We start from the raw sequence: 17,654 nt of genomic DNA on the forward strand, positions 1-17,654 counted from the left end.
TTTCCTTGCATCTGAATCAAGTCCGTGTGCATGCATGTGTGCAAGCATGAGAGACAGACAGAGAGAGCACGTGGGTGAGTGCTGCCCTAGCAACCTGGGTGAACCTCACGTGGGAGCTGGACATCATCCCGGCGGCCTCACCCCGCCCCGTCTGGCCCAGGCAGGAGAGGACGGCGCCCAGAGTGGATCAACACCAGCCCGTGACTCGGGGGTTGAAGACGGGGGTGGAGGGCCCTTTGCCCTGGGCCTTATTTATACAAATGGCACCAAACTCAGACTTGGGGCCTTATCTTCAAATGAGATCCTGGACACAGCCTGAGTCCCCGAATCAGCTGACATGCACCATCACACAGAACCAACCACCTTTACTGTGACGCCTTATGGACTGACACGTCTGTTACAAACTGTCGTCTTGTGACGATCAGACTGGATCATGTTTTGTGGGCTCCGAGCCCTAATTTGGTTCATGAGAAGCATGTAGAAAAGCATAATTTAATAACCCCAGATTGGGGCGCCTGGGTGGCTCAGTGGGTTAAAACCTCTGCCTTCAGCTCAGGTCATGATCTCAGGGTCCTGGGATTGAGCCCTGCATCTGGCTCTCTGCTCAGTAGGGAGCCTGCTTCCCCCTCCCCACCTCTTTTGCCTGCCTCTCTGCCTACTTGTGATCTCTGTCTGTCAAATAAATTAAAAAAAAAAAAAAAACCAGATTGGAGTTTCTCCATTTTTTTTTTCGTTAATATAAGAGGAACCTCAAAATAATTGGCAGAGGCCTTGGACCTTTCTTGACCTCTGAGAAGCTAGAGTACAACCCCAGCTCGTACATGTGTGCTTAGGGCTTCCGAGGAAAGTAGAGAGCCCCCCCTCAGGTTCCCTGAAGGATGGGACTGGCGAGGGAAGGCTGCTCAGAGGTGGCAGGGGTCCCGGGACCCTCCCCAGAGCCCGCTGCTGGCACAGGGCCCAGTCGCTCCTGCCCACCCGGCACCCTGGGACCAGAGTCCAGCGCGATCCGTGACCCTGCCGCTGTGCCTCCCCGCCAAGCCTCCCCGCTCTCAGAAACAACCCGTTTCCCCAGGAAGCGAACACATGCATTGTGAAATTTTTGTTATGAAACGAGTTCCCGGAGGATTCATGGAAGTTAATTTTTTCCAAATATTTTGTTGCGTTTAGAAATTCCTTTTATTCAATCCCATCTTGGCCAAACGTCTTTCTGTCCAGGAAGTAAAAGAAAAAGAAGGCAGTCAGTTTGGTGTTGATTAAGGGTGGACACAAGGCCAGTGACACTGCCTGTAAACGAGCATTCGTTTTTGCCCACGTAACCTGCACAATAATCGCTCCTTTCTGGGGAATAGCTTTATCCTGAAACATCTGCTCACGTCTTCCCAGAGTCTCAGGAGCTCATGGGGAGCCTTGAAGGCCAGCAGCCCCCAGGAGGGCGGCCGCAGGTTCACGGGCCATCAACACAGCGAAGAAACAGCAGACGGGAAAAGAAGTGAGTAGGATGACTGACAAGTTGGTTCCCCACTTCTTTCTTCCTGTGAGCACTAAATCTGAGTCTATCCAGAAAGATAAAATGAAGAGAGGTCTTTCTCAACAAGATGCAGAAAAAGAAAAGGAAAACATCATCCAGATGCCGCGAGAAGAGACAGATGTGATGGAGCATAGAACTACAAAATTCTGCAAGGCAATTAAATCACTGTAACCACGTCACAGGGTAGCTGGCAATCCAGGGGGGAAAAGCTTTGTGTGATGCATCGAACAGTCAAGGAATTCAGGTCCTTACTAAGGGAGAACATGTGATAAGGACAGGCAGCATCCCTAGCATTCAGTGTGAGATTCCTAGGAGCAAGGCAGGCCGCTCGAACACTCGCACTCGTCGTGATTCTTAACCTTCCCGACAACCCTGTGAAGCAGGTGTGATCTGTGTCCCCATTTTACAGGTGGGAAAACCGAGGCACAGAGAGGCCACGCAGCAGGCGAGGTGGCAGGCAGGACTGGAGCTGGGCGGGCGGGCTGCGGTGATTACGGCTCCATTCCACTCTGTCCCGGAGACCGCCTGTGTTTTGGAGAGCACACGCTCCCGGAATTCAACTGCAAAGCTCCTCGAGAACTGCGGCAAGAAAAGAACACACAGCAAAGCCCCAGGCCAAGCGAGGAAGTCTTGGTGAACACACTGTCCTCTCTGCTGCTCTGTGGTGAGTGGGAGGGCCGCTGGCAGGGGTGGGGCAGGGGGACTTGCCAGGTAGAAGAGCAGCCCTACCCAGGCCCAGGGACTCAGCAAGGTGTCCCGCACGCCAGTGGTTCAAAGTGGACCCAAGCAGCTGTGAGCACAGAGGGCGCAGCCATCTGTAGGCCTTGTGGCTGGTGTGGCATCCGGGTGTCCTCGCCCAGAAGCTGCACCTCTGTGTGCTCCAGGAGAGCCGAGCCATCCTGCCCCCCCCCCCCCCCCGTGTCCTCCAGTCTGGGTGGCGCCTCCCACACACCCCGAGTGATGTCCGGGCGTCATCCATCAGAGTCACCGCTGGGTCCAGGGTCTGGACCAGCAGTCTCGCACCCGGTGCCTTCTAGAGGATTCCGAGCAGGGGGTGTGTGTGTTCTGCAGAGTCTGACCACCTGCACTCAGCCTGACACAGACTGTTCCAAAGCAGCCGCGATACGTCCCATCCGACCTGCTTCCGGGTCATGTGACCCCCCCCCCTTACCACCAACCCTCAGAGCCAAGTTCCCCAACTGCCCCGGGCCTGACTCGACCCAGAGGGGACAGCCGAAGTGACCCCGGGCCCAGCCCCAGCTGCACTCCGTCTCGCAGCTTCCGCCCTCTCTCTTGAGCTCTCAGCCGGCGCGGAAGTCCGGGCCACACACGCGAGCACAGAGGTGCCAGAGCGAGAGGGAGGGAGCCTGCGGGGGACCCCAGGCCTGGCTGCTCCCGGACTGCAGCTGTGGGACGCCCGGACTGAGAAGGGCCCGCTGAGCCCAGCCAGCCTGCGGGACGGGGAGACGCGACCCCAGCCGGGGTTTCGCACTGCACAGCGAGAGCTGACCCAACAGTCGTACCCGGAGCCCCTCGTGCATGAGCCAGTCGACACCCCCCTTCTGCTTAAGCCTGATCGAGGTGAGTTTCTGTCGCTTATGATGACTCAGCTGACCCCACTCTCCCCCCAGGGGCCCCACAAGGAGGTCCACACGCCTCCTTCGCTCCTTCCTGACACATTGGGCCGAGGGTTCAGGGAGGGTCCCAGAGCAGCGCCTGCCGACCCTCCCTCCTCTCCTGCTCACGAAGGTACTTGGGTCCAGCCGGAGGTGGCCACCGCCCATTGAGACCATGACATGACGGAGAGCAGCCTGCCGGGAGTGAGTCCGCAGGACGGTTACCCGAGCCTGAGGGACAGGCTCAGAATGTTCTGCAGTGGGACACGGCGTTCACGTCCAGGGACACGAGCTTCCCCTCAGCGCCTAGCTCAGGGCTCGGAGAAGACCCGTCCCGCGGCTGCGGCAGGATATGCAGACCGGGCTGTCCGCGGTTTCTCACCTCCCCCAGCCCTGTCACCTGCAGACACCCGCTTCCAGCACCACCTGTGACAGAGACGCCCCGGCCCACGAATGCAGAGGGGACACCAAGTTCAGGGCACTGCAGTACCCACCCTGCCTGCTTCCCTCACCCCGCGGCTGTTCATGGGGGAAGGAGGGGCCGCAGACAGACGGGCGCACAGACCCGCACGGTCGCTGGGCTGCGGCGTCACTGCCGTGCAGGCCTGGGGACAGACAGACTCAGAACACAGTCACACGGCGCTCTCCGGAGGGACCCCTGGACTCAGTGTCAAAAAGGGACCCCAGGGCCCTCTGACCTGAAGACCAGGAGCGGCTTCCCGGAGTGGAGCAGGTCGCTTGGGAACTGAGATCTGCAGGAAGGGGCGCACTCCGACCGGGGAGGGACCGTGGGGCATGGAAGGACCCCGCTACCCTGCTACCCTGGGTTTGGGGCAGCGTGTGGTGGGGGAGGGGAAGAGAAGCGGAGACAGGGGAGCGGCGTGCGTGGGCCTCTGCCTGCCGTGAGCTGCGGAGGGAAAGCAGAGGCGGGGACGCGGCCCGGGTCTCTACTGCTGCTGCAGTGAATCTCCAGCACCCGACGGCCTCTTAACAGCAGGCGTGGACGCTTGTCCAGTTCCGGAGGCGAGAGTCTCACGGGGTAAGCTCAAGGTGTTGGCACGGCCGCCCTCCCTCCAGAAGCCCCAGGGGAGGACGCGTTCCTTCCCTTTTCCGCTTCTGGAGGCGTCTGCCTCCCTTGGCTCCAGCCCCTCGCTCCTCACTCAAGCAGCTGCGAACGTCTCTCTCGGCCTCCCTCTCCCGCGCCCTTGGAGGACCCCTGCGGTCACTGTGGCCCACACACGATCCGGGACCCGCGAGGCCCCTCGCTAATCACACCAGCAACGTGGGCGAAGGGTGACATTTTACACTGCCTGTTCATCCACCGTCCCCTCCAACTGGAAAGGTTTTTAGAAAGAGAAAGAGCCTGTGCAGGGTCGGGGAGGCCGTTAGTCTGAGCTGGCAGGTGCCGTCTGACACACATACCAGGCGGGCACATTGCACGTTCTCCCAGAACTGGGGCCCTGGGTCCTTTATTTACCACGTGAAGAGAGGCTGGCAAGCGGCTCCCCAGCGACTGGGATCTCAGTGGGTTTTCCGGCAGCGCGGCCGCCGTGCAGGAGAGGATCTAGGCGTGCAGGGCTCCGACAGGGGAAACACCCGCCAAGTGCTTCCACAGAGCACAGGCCGGGAGCAGAGTGAGACGGCGAGTGTGGGCTTTCTGGATCACCAGAGCAAAGCTTCAGGCACCTGGGGACGGTCGACCAGCAAGCTTGCCACCTCCGGCCCCAAACCCTGATCTCCTAAGATGCTAAAATGTCATCTCCATCCCCATAATTCAGCGTAGTGATGGTAACAATGATATTTTCTACCTCTGTATTTTTGAGAGTCGGTAATTCCACAACCTAGGGCCCGGGACACCTGCTCTGAGAGAGTTAGGCACAGAGATGCGCCTTGACATGACACGAATTACAGCACAAGGGGCTGCTTCCTCCTCAGTTGTCTGCTCTTCTGACAGCTGTAAGGAGAAAATCCATCCGCGTGTAAGTCACGCTCGCGATCCCCGTTCAGCAAAGAAGTGCTGCGTCTCAAATGTGGAGCCCTCGGCGGGTACTGATCCCCCAAGTAGAAGTCGGTAACACGGGAACCATTACTAGTTTTCTATTTGTGGAAGGGACATCATTTCTTTTCCAATTCCATCCAAGGGGATGAAATTTAAAGATAAACACTAAGTACGATAATAGTTCCGGAGATACACATATATATGGATAAAAATTATACAAGTGGTTCCAAAGTGAGTAAAACTTAAGAATCACTGATCTTAAGGAATATTCCACCATTACTGGAAAGGTAGATAATTGCATCATCCAACTCAAACCAGTTAAAGGAAGCGATTCTGCCCTGGACGGTTGTCTAGTGTGGACACCATCCCACCTGTCGCCACACTGGCTGGGTCGTCTGCGTCAGGTGAGCTGAGCTCTGGGCATCGGCACCCCGCCTTTCTGCCCACATCAGGACTGTGGTGATAGAATCACATTTGTCTGGCAAGCCTCCCTGGTATGATTTCCAAGCGACCTGCTATTGTCCATTCTCCATATTATGGACTCCCACGTGCCAGAACACACAAAGAGAAGAGCTCATAAGATGTTCTTACTCATCCTAAGAAACATGGAACCACCGAGGAGGAAGAGCATGGCTATGTGTGGTCGTCCATGAACAAGCAGGTCTTTCCCCTAAGGTGGGACGTGAACAGTGATTGGCTCCGTGGCCGAGAGTACAGTGTCTTCCTTCACAACATCTGAAATCAACTTGGCACCAAGAGGCCGTGAGGATAGTGAAGCCTCGATACTATCTCCTCAGGGTTTTTATTTAATTTTTTTCCAGGTCTGTAATTAGAAGACGAGAAGTAACAGCCCAAGAACATGAGAGAGATGACACCATGAGGAACAAAAACATAGAGAGAAGAAGAGCCGTAGGTCATAGTGGCAGAGAAAGGACCACCGACCCTGGGTGATGGATGGGGATCTCCATCCTCAGGCATATCTGAGTTTGAAAGGTTAGGAGAACGTGCAATTTACGGGGACGCAGGGAGAGACAGAGCAGAGACACAATGGGACAGTGTCTCTTGGACTCCACAGTGCACGACAGAGCCCGCAGACGCTAAAGCCCATCCGGCCAGGAAGACACCAGCCATGAGCGAGAAAGCCAGGTGGCTTCACAAAGGGAGCTCGGGCTGTGGGCTTTCAACACACAGCATGCAGAGCAAGCCTTTTCCAGGCTGGGGGGCACAGCTGCCCGGCCCTATACGCCGTTTTGAAAAGCTCGGACTTCCACTCTGCTCCTAAGAACATCCTCCCCAAACCTTGAAGAAAAATCGGCCCAAGTCATGGATTGAGACCACAAGAGAGTTTAGAAATAAGGAATATAAAAATAGTTGACCGGGCGGACAGGGAGTGGGGAATGTCTCTGTTCATTTTGATGTTAGTTTTTCTCATAAAAGTAATGGGCTACACTCCTGAGCCCACTGTCACCACCACAAAATCCCAGAGAAACAGAGACAAGCATGGAGGAGGATGCAACGGGTGATCAGGAAAGACCCCACATCTTGGGCCCCCGCACCCGTCACACCTGACCACCCCCGTCCTCGCCATGCCCGACGTCGCTCTTTTTTTTTTTTTTTTTTTTTTTGACAGAGAGAGAGATCACAAGCAGGCAGAGAGGCAGGCAGAGAGAGAGGAGGAAGCAGGCTCCCTGCTGAGCAGAGAGCCCGATGCGGGACTCGATCCCAGGACCCTGAGATCATGACCTGAGCGGAGGGCAGAGGCTTAACCCGCTGAGCCCCCCAGGCGCCCGCCCGACGTCATTCCTTGACGCCTGCCTGCCTTCTTCTTTTTTCTTACTTCACCTGCTTTTAAGGCTCGTGACTTCCTGATGTCTCCTCCTAAACCACGGCGAGGGAGTCACATTTCTGTTTGTTCAGATAAACACATAACCCTTACTGTCCGCCACTGCCCAGCGTCGCCCAAATTCCTCCCACGCCCTCGGTGCCCTGCAGGGGCGTTAATCTGGAGAGCGCTGGGCAGACCTTCCCTGTGCTCAGCTTGCTGATCTGGACCCCAGAAAAGCGCGCTCACACGGGCTGCGGGCCACCTGTCTGAGCGCAGGGTGCACGCGGGGCACGCACACCACGGTCCTCAGATGTCACACGTGCTCGACTCTCCATTCCCAGGAAGAGGGGGGCAGACCGAGAAACGGCCGACCTCTGTCCATATCTGCAGAAAGCCTCACGACAGCCCCGTCTCCGGGAGCCAAGGGTGACGTGAGGCTTCCTGGGTTCAATGTATGGCACTACGGGAAAGACATTCACATGGTTTGAACGTCTCCGGCTAACTCCAGCACACAAGAGGCCGCTGTCACAGGGTACACGAAGCCAGCCTTCCCGGCTCTGCTGCCACCCCACACTCATTTGTCCCAGTCTTTTTGCAGATGAAAGAGCTAATACAAGTAATGACCTTGGTCCCGTGATCATCACATAGCCAGCGATCAATAACGTTGGGTCCTTATGGTCGGTTAGCCCCTTACAGGTGGGGGTATCGCGCTCCAAGCAGGCAAGCTGGAGTTCTCATTAGGACAGGTGCCCAGGTCTGCAAATGTTCCTGTGGGGCCACGGCCGAGGAACCTCTCATGGCCACGGGCTGAACCTGCCAGGACCCCAGTGGCCCCTTCGGGCCTCACGGCAGCCTCGAGAGGAAGAACTATCCCTGACCCGTTTGACAGACACAGACTCAGGTGACGCGGTTGCCTGAGGTCACAGCAGTCGGGACGAGGACAGGGACCGGAGCCCAGGCTCTCGCTGTGCTGTGTCTCACCCAGCACCATAGTGGTGAGGGCTGGGGAGGCATTGACGACCAGGGGGACAGTGTCCATGACACTGGGGGGGGTGTGTCCATGACACTGGGGGGGGTGTGTCCATGACACTGGGGGGGGGGGGGCCCTGGCCCCGGGGGGGGGGGGCTAGGCCATTGCCAACCAGAGTCAGTGGGGGGAAGGGCTTCTTTCTCAAGAGAAACTGGAAATCTGTATATTTACATCAAAGTTTTCTCTTTTTCCACGTTGGCAGCTAGTTCAACACTGCGGAGCTCCACGCCTGCCAAGCCAAACACGGCCACAGGCTGGAGCCAGCCCAGAGCCCAGGGCTGAGGTCTTGGAGTTCAGGTGAAACTTCCCAGGGCTCTGACTCCCCTGGGGTGCCCTCATGGGGGCCCCTGCGAGGGCTGGTGTCCCTGAAAACCCCCCAATCATCACAATTCCAGGACCCACGCAGTCCAGCTCTCAAAAGACCTAAGATCCCCCCCCCACCAGAGCCAAAGCAGCAGAGGGCCTGTCCCCCCAGAGAAGCTGCTCCCCTTGGCCCGTCCCCCACCCCAAGCCCTCCTGCCCCGTGGGGTCTCCTAGTGGCCACAGCTGAGCCTGGGCTGTTTTTCATTTAGAGAAACAAACAAGCCTGATGTGTTTATAGAGCTGTCTGAGCTCCAGGATGGCGCAAACACCGGGTTTGTAAACCTGGCCGTGGTTTTGGACCTCAAAACCATTTCTCGAAATCCTGGGTTCTGCAAACTCCAAAACATATCCCTCCCCCTCAACCACCACCACCACTACCATGTGTTTTGCCCTGTTAAACTTGTTTGTTTTTCTTGGATTGAAGTCCTACGTCCCCAAAATTGTGCGTGACAAGTTCATCGCAACATTGTCTTGAGGCCGTTGGATGTCCGAAAGGCCTTCGCTTTCCGAAAGGCTGGTGCTACACTGTTTGTTTCTTCCCCCCAAAAAGAACATTCTCATCCTGCGTGGGGTAGCAGAACTTGAAGGCCTGAAGCTGATTCCGATGTCGGACGACGTTTCAGAGAGGTCTGAAGTGTGGCCCAGATAGCCACGGTCAGGACCTCTGATGCTGGAAAGCAGGTCACTTTCCACGGGACAACGGGGCAAGGACACATCCGGCCCCTCCGCTGCCTGCACCTGCTTTGTCCAGGACACGCTTCCTGCCATGGGCCCACAGCCCCTGCCGTGCCCACCATCCCCCCCACCACTACCCAGGCTCGGGGATGAAAGAAACCTGCCCAGGGCAGGGGTGTCACAGGCCGGCCCCGCCCAGGGCCACCGTCAACATCCCGGAGTCAGAAATAACGTGGTGGGAGACACACCACCAATTTACTTCCCACAAAGGCCATGGCCCCAGCCAAGTCCCATGTGACATCACCGCGTCTATTTCTGTAGTGGGTTCTTTTTCTTTCTTTCTTTACAAGGTTAAATAGTTTGCTCTCATGTCTCCGCGAGACAGTACTTCCGTCTTCCTCAGGGTCCGGGACATTTCTCAGGTTAGAATCCTGGACCCCTGCACCACCACCCCTGCCACCCCTCGCACCCAGCGCCCCGTGTCTGCAAAGACTCCGCAGCCACACGCTGGTGTCCCCGCCCGCCGGCGCCCAGAGGCGGCGGCGCGTCACTCACCATCCGGGTCACACTGCGCCGGGCTGCTGATGCAGGAAGCTCTGTACCTCCCGTAGTAGAGAAGGGTCACTCCTTTCTCCTCCTTGAGGTAAATTCCCTTGCTGGCCTTCCCTTCCATGATGTCTACATTAGAAGAGCGACAACATCGGGCGTCAGCAAGCGCCAGACTGAGCACAACCTACACTTTACTGTTCATGTCCATAATATTGCGTGCCCTCTACATTAACACGGATGCTTCATTAATTAATGCTTAATTAATGCTACATTAACATTAATGCTTCCTATTTAATATTACACTAGTCCTAGTGAAGTCAGAATCCTGTAACAAGAAAACGTGACTATTTCTTAATAAATTGATCGTAGTAATATTTTGTCATCAATGACTACTACATTAGCACATACTGTGCGCTCTACAGTAACAACACTCTAATCCGTTGGCTGGGGATGGGGTTCCCAGGAGCGATGCGGTGACAGCCTCCTCCTGTCCCGAATTTCAGCTCGGTCCACAGGCTTCCAGAATGCCTCCTGCCCATCTTATAAGTGAAAGGCTTAGGTACATGTTTGAACCTAAGCACCACCTGTGAGCTCTCCTTGGAAGCCCCTAATCCTAGACGTGGGAGCCTACAATTCTGCAAGAATCCATGTCCAAACTCTGGGAGGGAATCCCGGCGGGGCCTGCCAGGTCCAGGCCTGATAGCCATGAGCCCCGCTGGCCCTCGCTGCTCCATCCAGCCCTCTGTCTGGCCCCATTCCCACGGCCAACGTCCCTGATGGTGTGAGCGTGGGGTAAATGGTTGACAGGACCGATAAGTGAAGACTATAAAAACCAAGTGTGATTAGGCATTTATTGTTCATTGGGGTCAAAGTCGCCCAGATACCTCCTCTGTCAGAAGGACACCTACCCACTGCCCTTGAGCTGTCACAGAGCCCAGGATGTGCAGCCACTTGGCTGAGCTCTTGGGGCCTGACGGCTGCCCCAGTGCAACTTATCCAACAGCCACTGTCAAGGAGGAGAGCCCCTCAAAAGGCCTCCGTGCGCTTCCTCACTGTTCTAAACTCATTATTTTTTTTGCATATCTCATTTATTGCTGGGGAGCCTACATACCACAAAACTAAACATATTGCAGAAGTAAGTTAGCAGTTACATGATTGAGCTGGGCTGTATGAACCCCTCAATAAGGTGTTGGACTGCAAAGATTAATTTTGGAAGGCAGACCCCTCACAGCTGAAAAGAGCGATCAGATTAGGTGTTGCCCCAAACGCAGAGGGCCCGAGGCCTGAATGATCCAAACGGACTTTCCACGCTGCTCCGGGAGCCGCCGCCAGAGCTGCTCTCCCTCCCGCTTTGAGCTGCATAGGAGAAATAGGAAACATACGGGCCCGGAGGTGATTAAGTCGGATAATAATTTAACCCTGACTCCACTGGGTGTTCGGTAAGGCAGCTCCTAATAATTAAATAAAACTCCAGCTGCAGAAGACATGCTGATTTTAATGTTTGTAAGAGATCAAATTTGGGGGGAGGCATCTTAAAATCCGCTTCCATTTTCCATCCCAAGGGTCTGCTTTTCCTCCCCCCCCCCGAAGAATATACACCGCTGAAAAATCCAAACAATTTCTATTTTTAGAAAGTATCTCGTGTCTGTCTCGGTCTGAAAACCAGCAGCTGGCTCGGAAGGCCCTGGTCACTGATGCTTATGAGCATCAAGGTCTTGCGGTTGGGAAGGGGCACTACGTCCGGACCCAGCGTGAAGCGCTTCTTCCCAGCACCCCGGGTCTCGGACCGGAGGCCAGATCGCCCACCGAGACGAAGCACCTTCCCGCAGAGCCCAACGGAACCGGGCTCCAGACTCCTTGTAGATCCCGACGCGACAGAACACGGGACGGGAGGGTGCAAGTGCTCACCTACGGTTGCAGACAGATTGGAGTAGGCAGAGTCATTGGTACGAACAAAGGTAGAGTTATGGGAAGGAAGCACAGTGAGGTTGTGGGTTCGCAACACTGGGTGGGGCGACAAAAGAGAAAAGCACAACACATGAGTGACATGAACAACCAACGGAACCCGCATATCTCTCAACCTGACGCACACCGAGCGGCCGTCTCCCCACGGCCAAGCACCTTGGATTTTCTCGCCCGACCTCGCCTCCCCGCCACCCCTGCCCTCCCGCACACTGGGTGCCATTGGGACCCGCCAGTCCCAGAGCCAGGGCGCTGCGGCCACTGGCTGTCGCCACAAACACGGGTTCCAGTTTGCCACATCCAACGAACAACGCCCTTGGATACTCAGGTGAGAGATACGGAGCCGAGCTCGGCCACACGGCAGCCTTGATGACAGGGTTCATGTGGTGATGTCACGACAGTGGACGAGCCAGGACACAGCGTGGAGGCAATGGCATGATATCATGACACGTGGACACAACAGAGGGTTCAGCGACAGAAAACATGACTGCAGGAGCACGAGATGCCTTCCAAAGCCATTCCACCGTCCCCGGCATCAGACTGTGCCGACGGACCCTGCTCTCTGTTTCTGGAGACGCCTGCGATGGAACTGAAACGGGCCAGTGTGCATCCTTGTGTGAGGATCACACAGGTCAACGGCCTGCAGGGACACCAGCCCCCTTCGCGTCTTCTGGGACACGCGCGAACACACTGAGTTTCCCAGGAAGTTAACACATCGGTCAACAAAATTCAGCTACAAACCAATTGGGTCTTGGCACTTGTAGGGCTTTACGAGAACTGCCCGAGGGACAGGTGTTCGAGACACCCAAAGGCACTGGTTTGATCCCAACAGTGAGCTGTGGTGAGCGGTTGGGACAGGACTATCATTATCTGAGCTACTGTTTGAAACAACGACGAAAAGGTGACTTTCTGCATCCTGAACCGGGAATTACGTGGACAGCGCCTTTCCACTTGCTAGGATGGTCTCTCCTCACAGGGTTTAAAATAAAGGCCCTGGGAAGAGAGATGAGATTGTAACAGAGGGGGAAGTCGTGTCATGACCTCCACAGGCAGCTCACATCCCCGTGGCTCAGACCTTTCGGACAAAACACGGAGCTCCAGACAGGTCTTCTGTGTGGGGCGCTGGCTCGCTGTGTGCAAGCCAGAAGGCAGGAGGGGCACAGAGGGCTCCTGGGCTGGTCCTGCACTGGTGGCCCCTTCCCCCATCCAGAGGTCCCCACTCCTTGAAGGCCCCATTCTGGGGACACCGGTGGCCCAGATTCCAGCTAGAATGCTTCCCAGTTTGCAAATGTTAAGGGAAACGTTTTAGAATCTTAGGCGGCAATTTACGGCAGCACGTGAAGTCCCAGGGGATGGAAGACGCCGGCGTGCCAGTGTGGAGAGCATCGTTGTCAGCAGCGTGCGGGTGTTTTAAAAAACCCCACTGCACAGAACTGGAAGAGACCCGACGTGAGCCTGTGCTGGGCCGGCGGCAAAGCCCTTGCTGCCCACGACATAATCAAGAACAGTAAAGAAATGAATATTGAAATGCAAAAGCATCCCGAAGCACCGACCACTTATAGTGGGGAAAAGTTTCTTACTGGAAAGGGAGACAGTGCTTAGGGGCATGTGGGGCTCCTCCTTGGGGCCAACGTCTGAATTTGGGCAGACAGAGACTGTGCTTTCCGTGGAGTTGGGGACGTTGGGAGCATCTTGGGAGATGTTCGGTCTTTTCAAAGTAGTGGTCAGTGATGTGTGCAGAAGCTGATTGGTCAGTGGGGGTACCTCTGCCGAGGGAAACAGCAAACCCCCGGACGTGCACTGTTGTGCCGGTTGTCACGCCCCTCGGCAGTCGGCTCAAATGCATCCCCGTTTGGCAGGTCTGTCTACCTTGAAAATGGACACCTAGACCCGTAGGCAGACTGACCGACCCACCACCTGCAGCTTCGGGCCTCCGACAGCTGCTTTTGCTTTAAGGCTATCGGGGCAAAGCCCACACATTAATGGTATTTTGAATCACAAGTTCTGTCCTTCTGTGATAAAAAACTATATCAAGCTTCTGCAAAACACTTTGGGTGAACAGTGATTGGGAGAAGGCCCCCACCAGGCACCAATCTCCACTAATCTCCCAGCTTCCAAGTGGACACTGTCCACGTCGGTGTCCCCTGATAGCCCCCTGGCCCCATGTCACCCGTCCCTGCGGCCTCGGGTTCTCTCACCACCCGTGTCTACCTCCAGTTGTGTCCTGAAGCTCATGGATCCCATCCACATTTTCCAACGGCCAGTAATGGGAAGCAGACGCCAAGACCTCAAACCCTGCGGGGAGAAGAAGACACGTGGGAAATCAGCGTCAGGAGGGCAGAACCGCTCCCCCTCCATCGTGAGTGGAGGGAGAAGAAACATCACGGGATGCGGGATTCACTGAAGAGGAATTTGGATAAATTCAACACTTTGAATAAAGGACTCTTAATAAATTAAAATGGGTGGATTTTTCCTTGACAGGATAAAGCGTGATAAACAGGAATGAGCGGAGACCTCTGAACCGAAGGGAACAGCAACCCCCATGCATCAAGGGGCCCAACAGGAAGCATGTCTGTTAGGGTCAGGAGAAAGGCAAGAACCTTGTTCTGTTATTGCTTATGCTGTTTTAGAGGACGTAGCTGGGGCAATCAAGCCAGGGAAAGAAATAAGGTTAATGTGATTTTTTTTTTAAAGATTTTATTTATTTGACAGAGAGAGAGACACAGTGAGAGAGGGAACACAAGCAGGGGGAATGGGAGAGGGAGAAGCAGGTTTCCCGCTGAGCAGGGAGCCCGATGCGGGGCTTGATCCCACGACGCTGGGATCAGGACCTGAGCTGAAGGCAGATGTTTAATGACTGAGCCACCCAGGCGCCCCAAGTTTAAAAGGATTTAAAAAGAAGAGGAAACCGGCACCAATATTACTGACATCATATAAGGCTCTTGACAGCACCTCCTTGTTTTATTGTAACAATAACCTGTCAGGTAATTATCTTGTTGGCCTATCTGTAGAGATGAGGGGCCGAAGCTGCTTCAGAAATCGCCCCGCTGACTTGGTTTGACATGGAAGGCTCACTCTGGGTCTCCCCAAAGCATCTCCTGCTCCTTCTGCTCTCACCCTCCTTCCGACATACTAAAAATTAACCGCTTGCAGATTTCCTTCATGACCCTTGCACTTTGAGTAGACAGGATCTCGTGAAGACTGACCGTGTCCTACTCTGCTCATCCCACTTAACACCCCATGAACTGTTCCCTCTATTTGCTCCTACACAGGTTCCATGGTGGGGTCTTAGGGATCGTCCTGGGGCCGTGCCTCGCCCAACATGCTCAGCCCCTCGCCCAGCTCCAATCTGCTCCCGGATTAGTTCTCTGTGATTAGTTCCCGGAAGTGGACACAATGGCCCAGATGACGACATGATCATCAAACTCCCAAAGGAGATGCCGGATCACAGAGAAGCAAAAATTAATAAAGCCGTCTGTGTTATTCATTGTAAAAAAATGTTTTGAGAGGAGGTAATGAGGTCGTCATTTTCAAATGAGGTATGCCTCATAAGGAGAATGAAAAAAAACGAGACAGCCTTACAAATAAGGAAAGAATTTGGTAAACGAAGCCGGTGACCCACCAGGAAAGAAATGAGCAAGGAGATTTATACAGATGTGACCCGCGAAAGTCGACAGTTTCCCTATCTTCAAACGATAACGCGAAAACGGGGCGGAAGAGTTCTCCTTTGTGAACACAGCCCACGAAGAGAAGACATTTAAGTGCCAAAAATTGAGAACCGTACACAATTCTCTTGGGGAAAACAATAAAATAATACCGAGGGACGGACAAGAACCCTTGGATAATGAAGAATTTTGTAACCTATTTTGGGGAAAGAGAAGTCCAAGTCATTAAAAATGTCCACCCACCCTCGAATTCCTACCTAAACGCAAGGAGAGTTGTTGTAAACGTGCTGAGAGATTTTGTGTGAGAGAAAGCTCGCCATCTAGAAAAGGAAACAAGCAAGAAAACCCCACAAACCTGCAGGGGGACGGCGACAGGGGTGGGGGGCCCGGCCCCCACGCAGTGAGACCGTCACAAGGTCACGGCCCCAGAGAGGACCCAGAGCGGCGTACGAGTCGACGGTTCGGTGGGAAAGCCCCATAAACACCGCCGCGCACTCGTGAAACCAGCTTATGACAAAAGGGGTCTTTCACCCAGAGGAGCAGCACACAATGGAAGTCTCAGGGCCAACTAGCCGTCTGCAAAACACCGAGATCCCTAACTCACTCTCTCCACCATAACAATTTCCAGAAGAACAAACTTTACACGTAGGGACACCTGGGGGGGCTCAGTGAGTTAAGCATCTGCTTTCGGGTCAGGCCACAATCCTGGGATCCTGGGATCGGGTCCCGCATCGACCTCCCTGCTCAGCGGGGAGTCTGCTTCTCCCTCTGCCGGCCACTCCCCCACCCCCGCTCACGCTCTGTCTCTCGCTCTATCGCAAATAAAATAATTTTTTTTTTTTAATTTTTTTAGGGGCGCCTGGGTGGCTCAGTGGGTTAAGCCTCTGCCTTCGGCTCAGGTCATGATCCCAAAGTCCTAGGATCGAGCCCTGCATCTGGCTCTCTGCTCAGCAAGGAGCCTGCTTCCCCCACCCCCTTCTGCCTGCCTCTCTGCCTAGTTGTGATTTCTGTCCAATAAATAAATAAAATCTTTTTAAAAAAATTTTTTAAAGCCTTCAATGCAATGAAAATAAAATATAAAAGCTTATAAGGAAACCAGGTGATAAATCTATGTGCATTTTTAAAATATTTCCATACATAAAAATCAGTCAAGCTAAACTGAACCGGGAAGTGATGTTTATGTAATACACGTGACAGAAATGCCTGATTTCTTTTTAAAGGAAAGTATTGAATTTATTGTCCTCATTAAAACTCCCATTATTCAGAAAATTTAGACCAACAGAACATTGGGGCAAAGGACAGCAACAGGCAGTTGAAAGAAAAAGGAACACAAATTATTTTTAAATTTATGAAAAGGCGTTCAACACTGCTCATCATTTTCAGAGGCGAGCGTAAACCGCCATGAGCTCCCGGTCCCAGCTCACCCCGCCGACGGACGAACAGTTAGATGTTCTAAGTTGGCGAGTTCTGCCACATTTTTGGCAGAAGGTACGGTCTTTCTGGAGGGCAGTACCACAACGATGACACGAATTTTAAGTGTACTCTGAGCTAGTAATTCAGCTCCTGGAAGTTGGTGCTAGAGACAGACTCATACCTGGGATCAGAGAGCTACGTACAGGGGTATTTGTCGCAAGATCTATGTATTTTTTATCGTATTGAGAACACGTGAACAAAGACAGTGCTTATCGGCCAAGGAGCCGGGTCCTACGGACGGAGCAGCTACTCAGTGGACCAGGAAGTCATTAGGACAAGGCTGATACACGTGTCCTGATGTGGAACGTTCCTCAAGCTGTACTGTCCAAAAAATCAAGGTGAGAGGAAAACGTGTTAGTGCCAACTGTGGAAAATGTAGTTGTTCGTCAGGCCAGGTGGGAGGGAGAGATGGAGAGAGACTTTGCATGGACGCCCGGAAATGGACCGCCGTATTTTAGGGGCAAGGAAATGGAGAGACTGGAGGGAAGGCGTGAGAAGGTTTCTATTCCTTTCTATTTCTTTTCCTTTTTTAAGATTTTATTTAATCATTTGACAGACAGAGATCCCAAGTAGGCAGAGGAAGGCAGAGAGAGAGGAGGAAGCAGGCTCCCTGCTGAGCAGAGAGCCCGATGCGGGGCTCGGTCCCAGGACCCTGAGATCATGACCGGAGCCGAAGGCAGAGGCTTAACCCACTGAGCCACCCAGGCGCCCCATTCCTTTCTATTTCTGTCCTATTCAAACGTTCGCATGTGCGTTGCTTTAAAAATTCAAAACGTGAAGACACGTGGATTCGCCAACTTTCACTAGACATGGTTCTATTCGATCCACGCAATATGGAGACTCTGGTACGTCCTCATCCAGAACACTCATTTCCATTTCTACCACGCTTTTCTCCACCACCACCCCCCGCGCCCCCAGTGTAGGATATTCATTTTGAAGAGGGGAAACATCATTGACTTGTTATTCAGC

General features: G+C 54.2%; 1 protein-coding gene across 2 annotated transcripts in view; it reads right to left on the bottom strand.

Annotated features, from left to right (window-relative positions):
• ADGRD1 (adhesion G protein-coupled receptor D1) overlaps window positions 1–17,654 on the bottom strand; it is a 122,389-nt gene that overhangs the window by 98,281 nt on the left and 6,454 nt on the right. The window contains exons 3-5 of one of the 2 annotated variants that reach the window (XM_059408171.1): window positions 13,759–13,842; window positions 11,494–11,589; window positions 9,592–9,714 (exon numbers count right to left, since the gene is read on the bottom strand). In XM_059408171.1, coding sequence (XP_059264154.1) covers window positions 9,592–9,714; window positions 11,494–11,589; window positions 13,759–13,842 — 303 coding nt within the window. The remainder of the gene's footprint in view (window positions 1–9,591; window positions 9,715–11,493; window positions 11,590–13,758; window positions 13,843–17,654) is intronic. The other variant, XM_059408172.1, reaches the window with a different exon arrangement.

This window comes from Mustela nigripes, chromosome 8 (assembly GCF_022355385.1).
Source record: "Mustela nigripes isolate SB6536 chromosome 8, MUSNIG.SB6536, whole genome shotgun sequence".
NCBI classification, from domain to species: Eukaryota; Metazoa; Chordata; class Mammalia; order Carnivora; family Mustelidae; genus Mustela; species Mustela nigripes.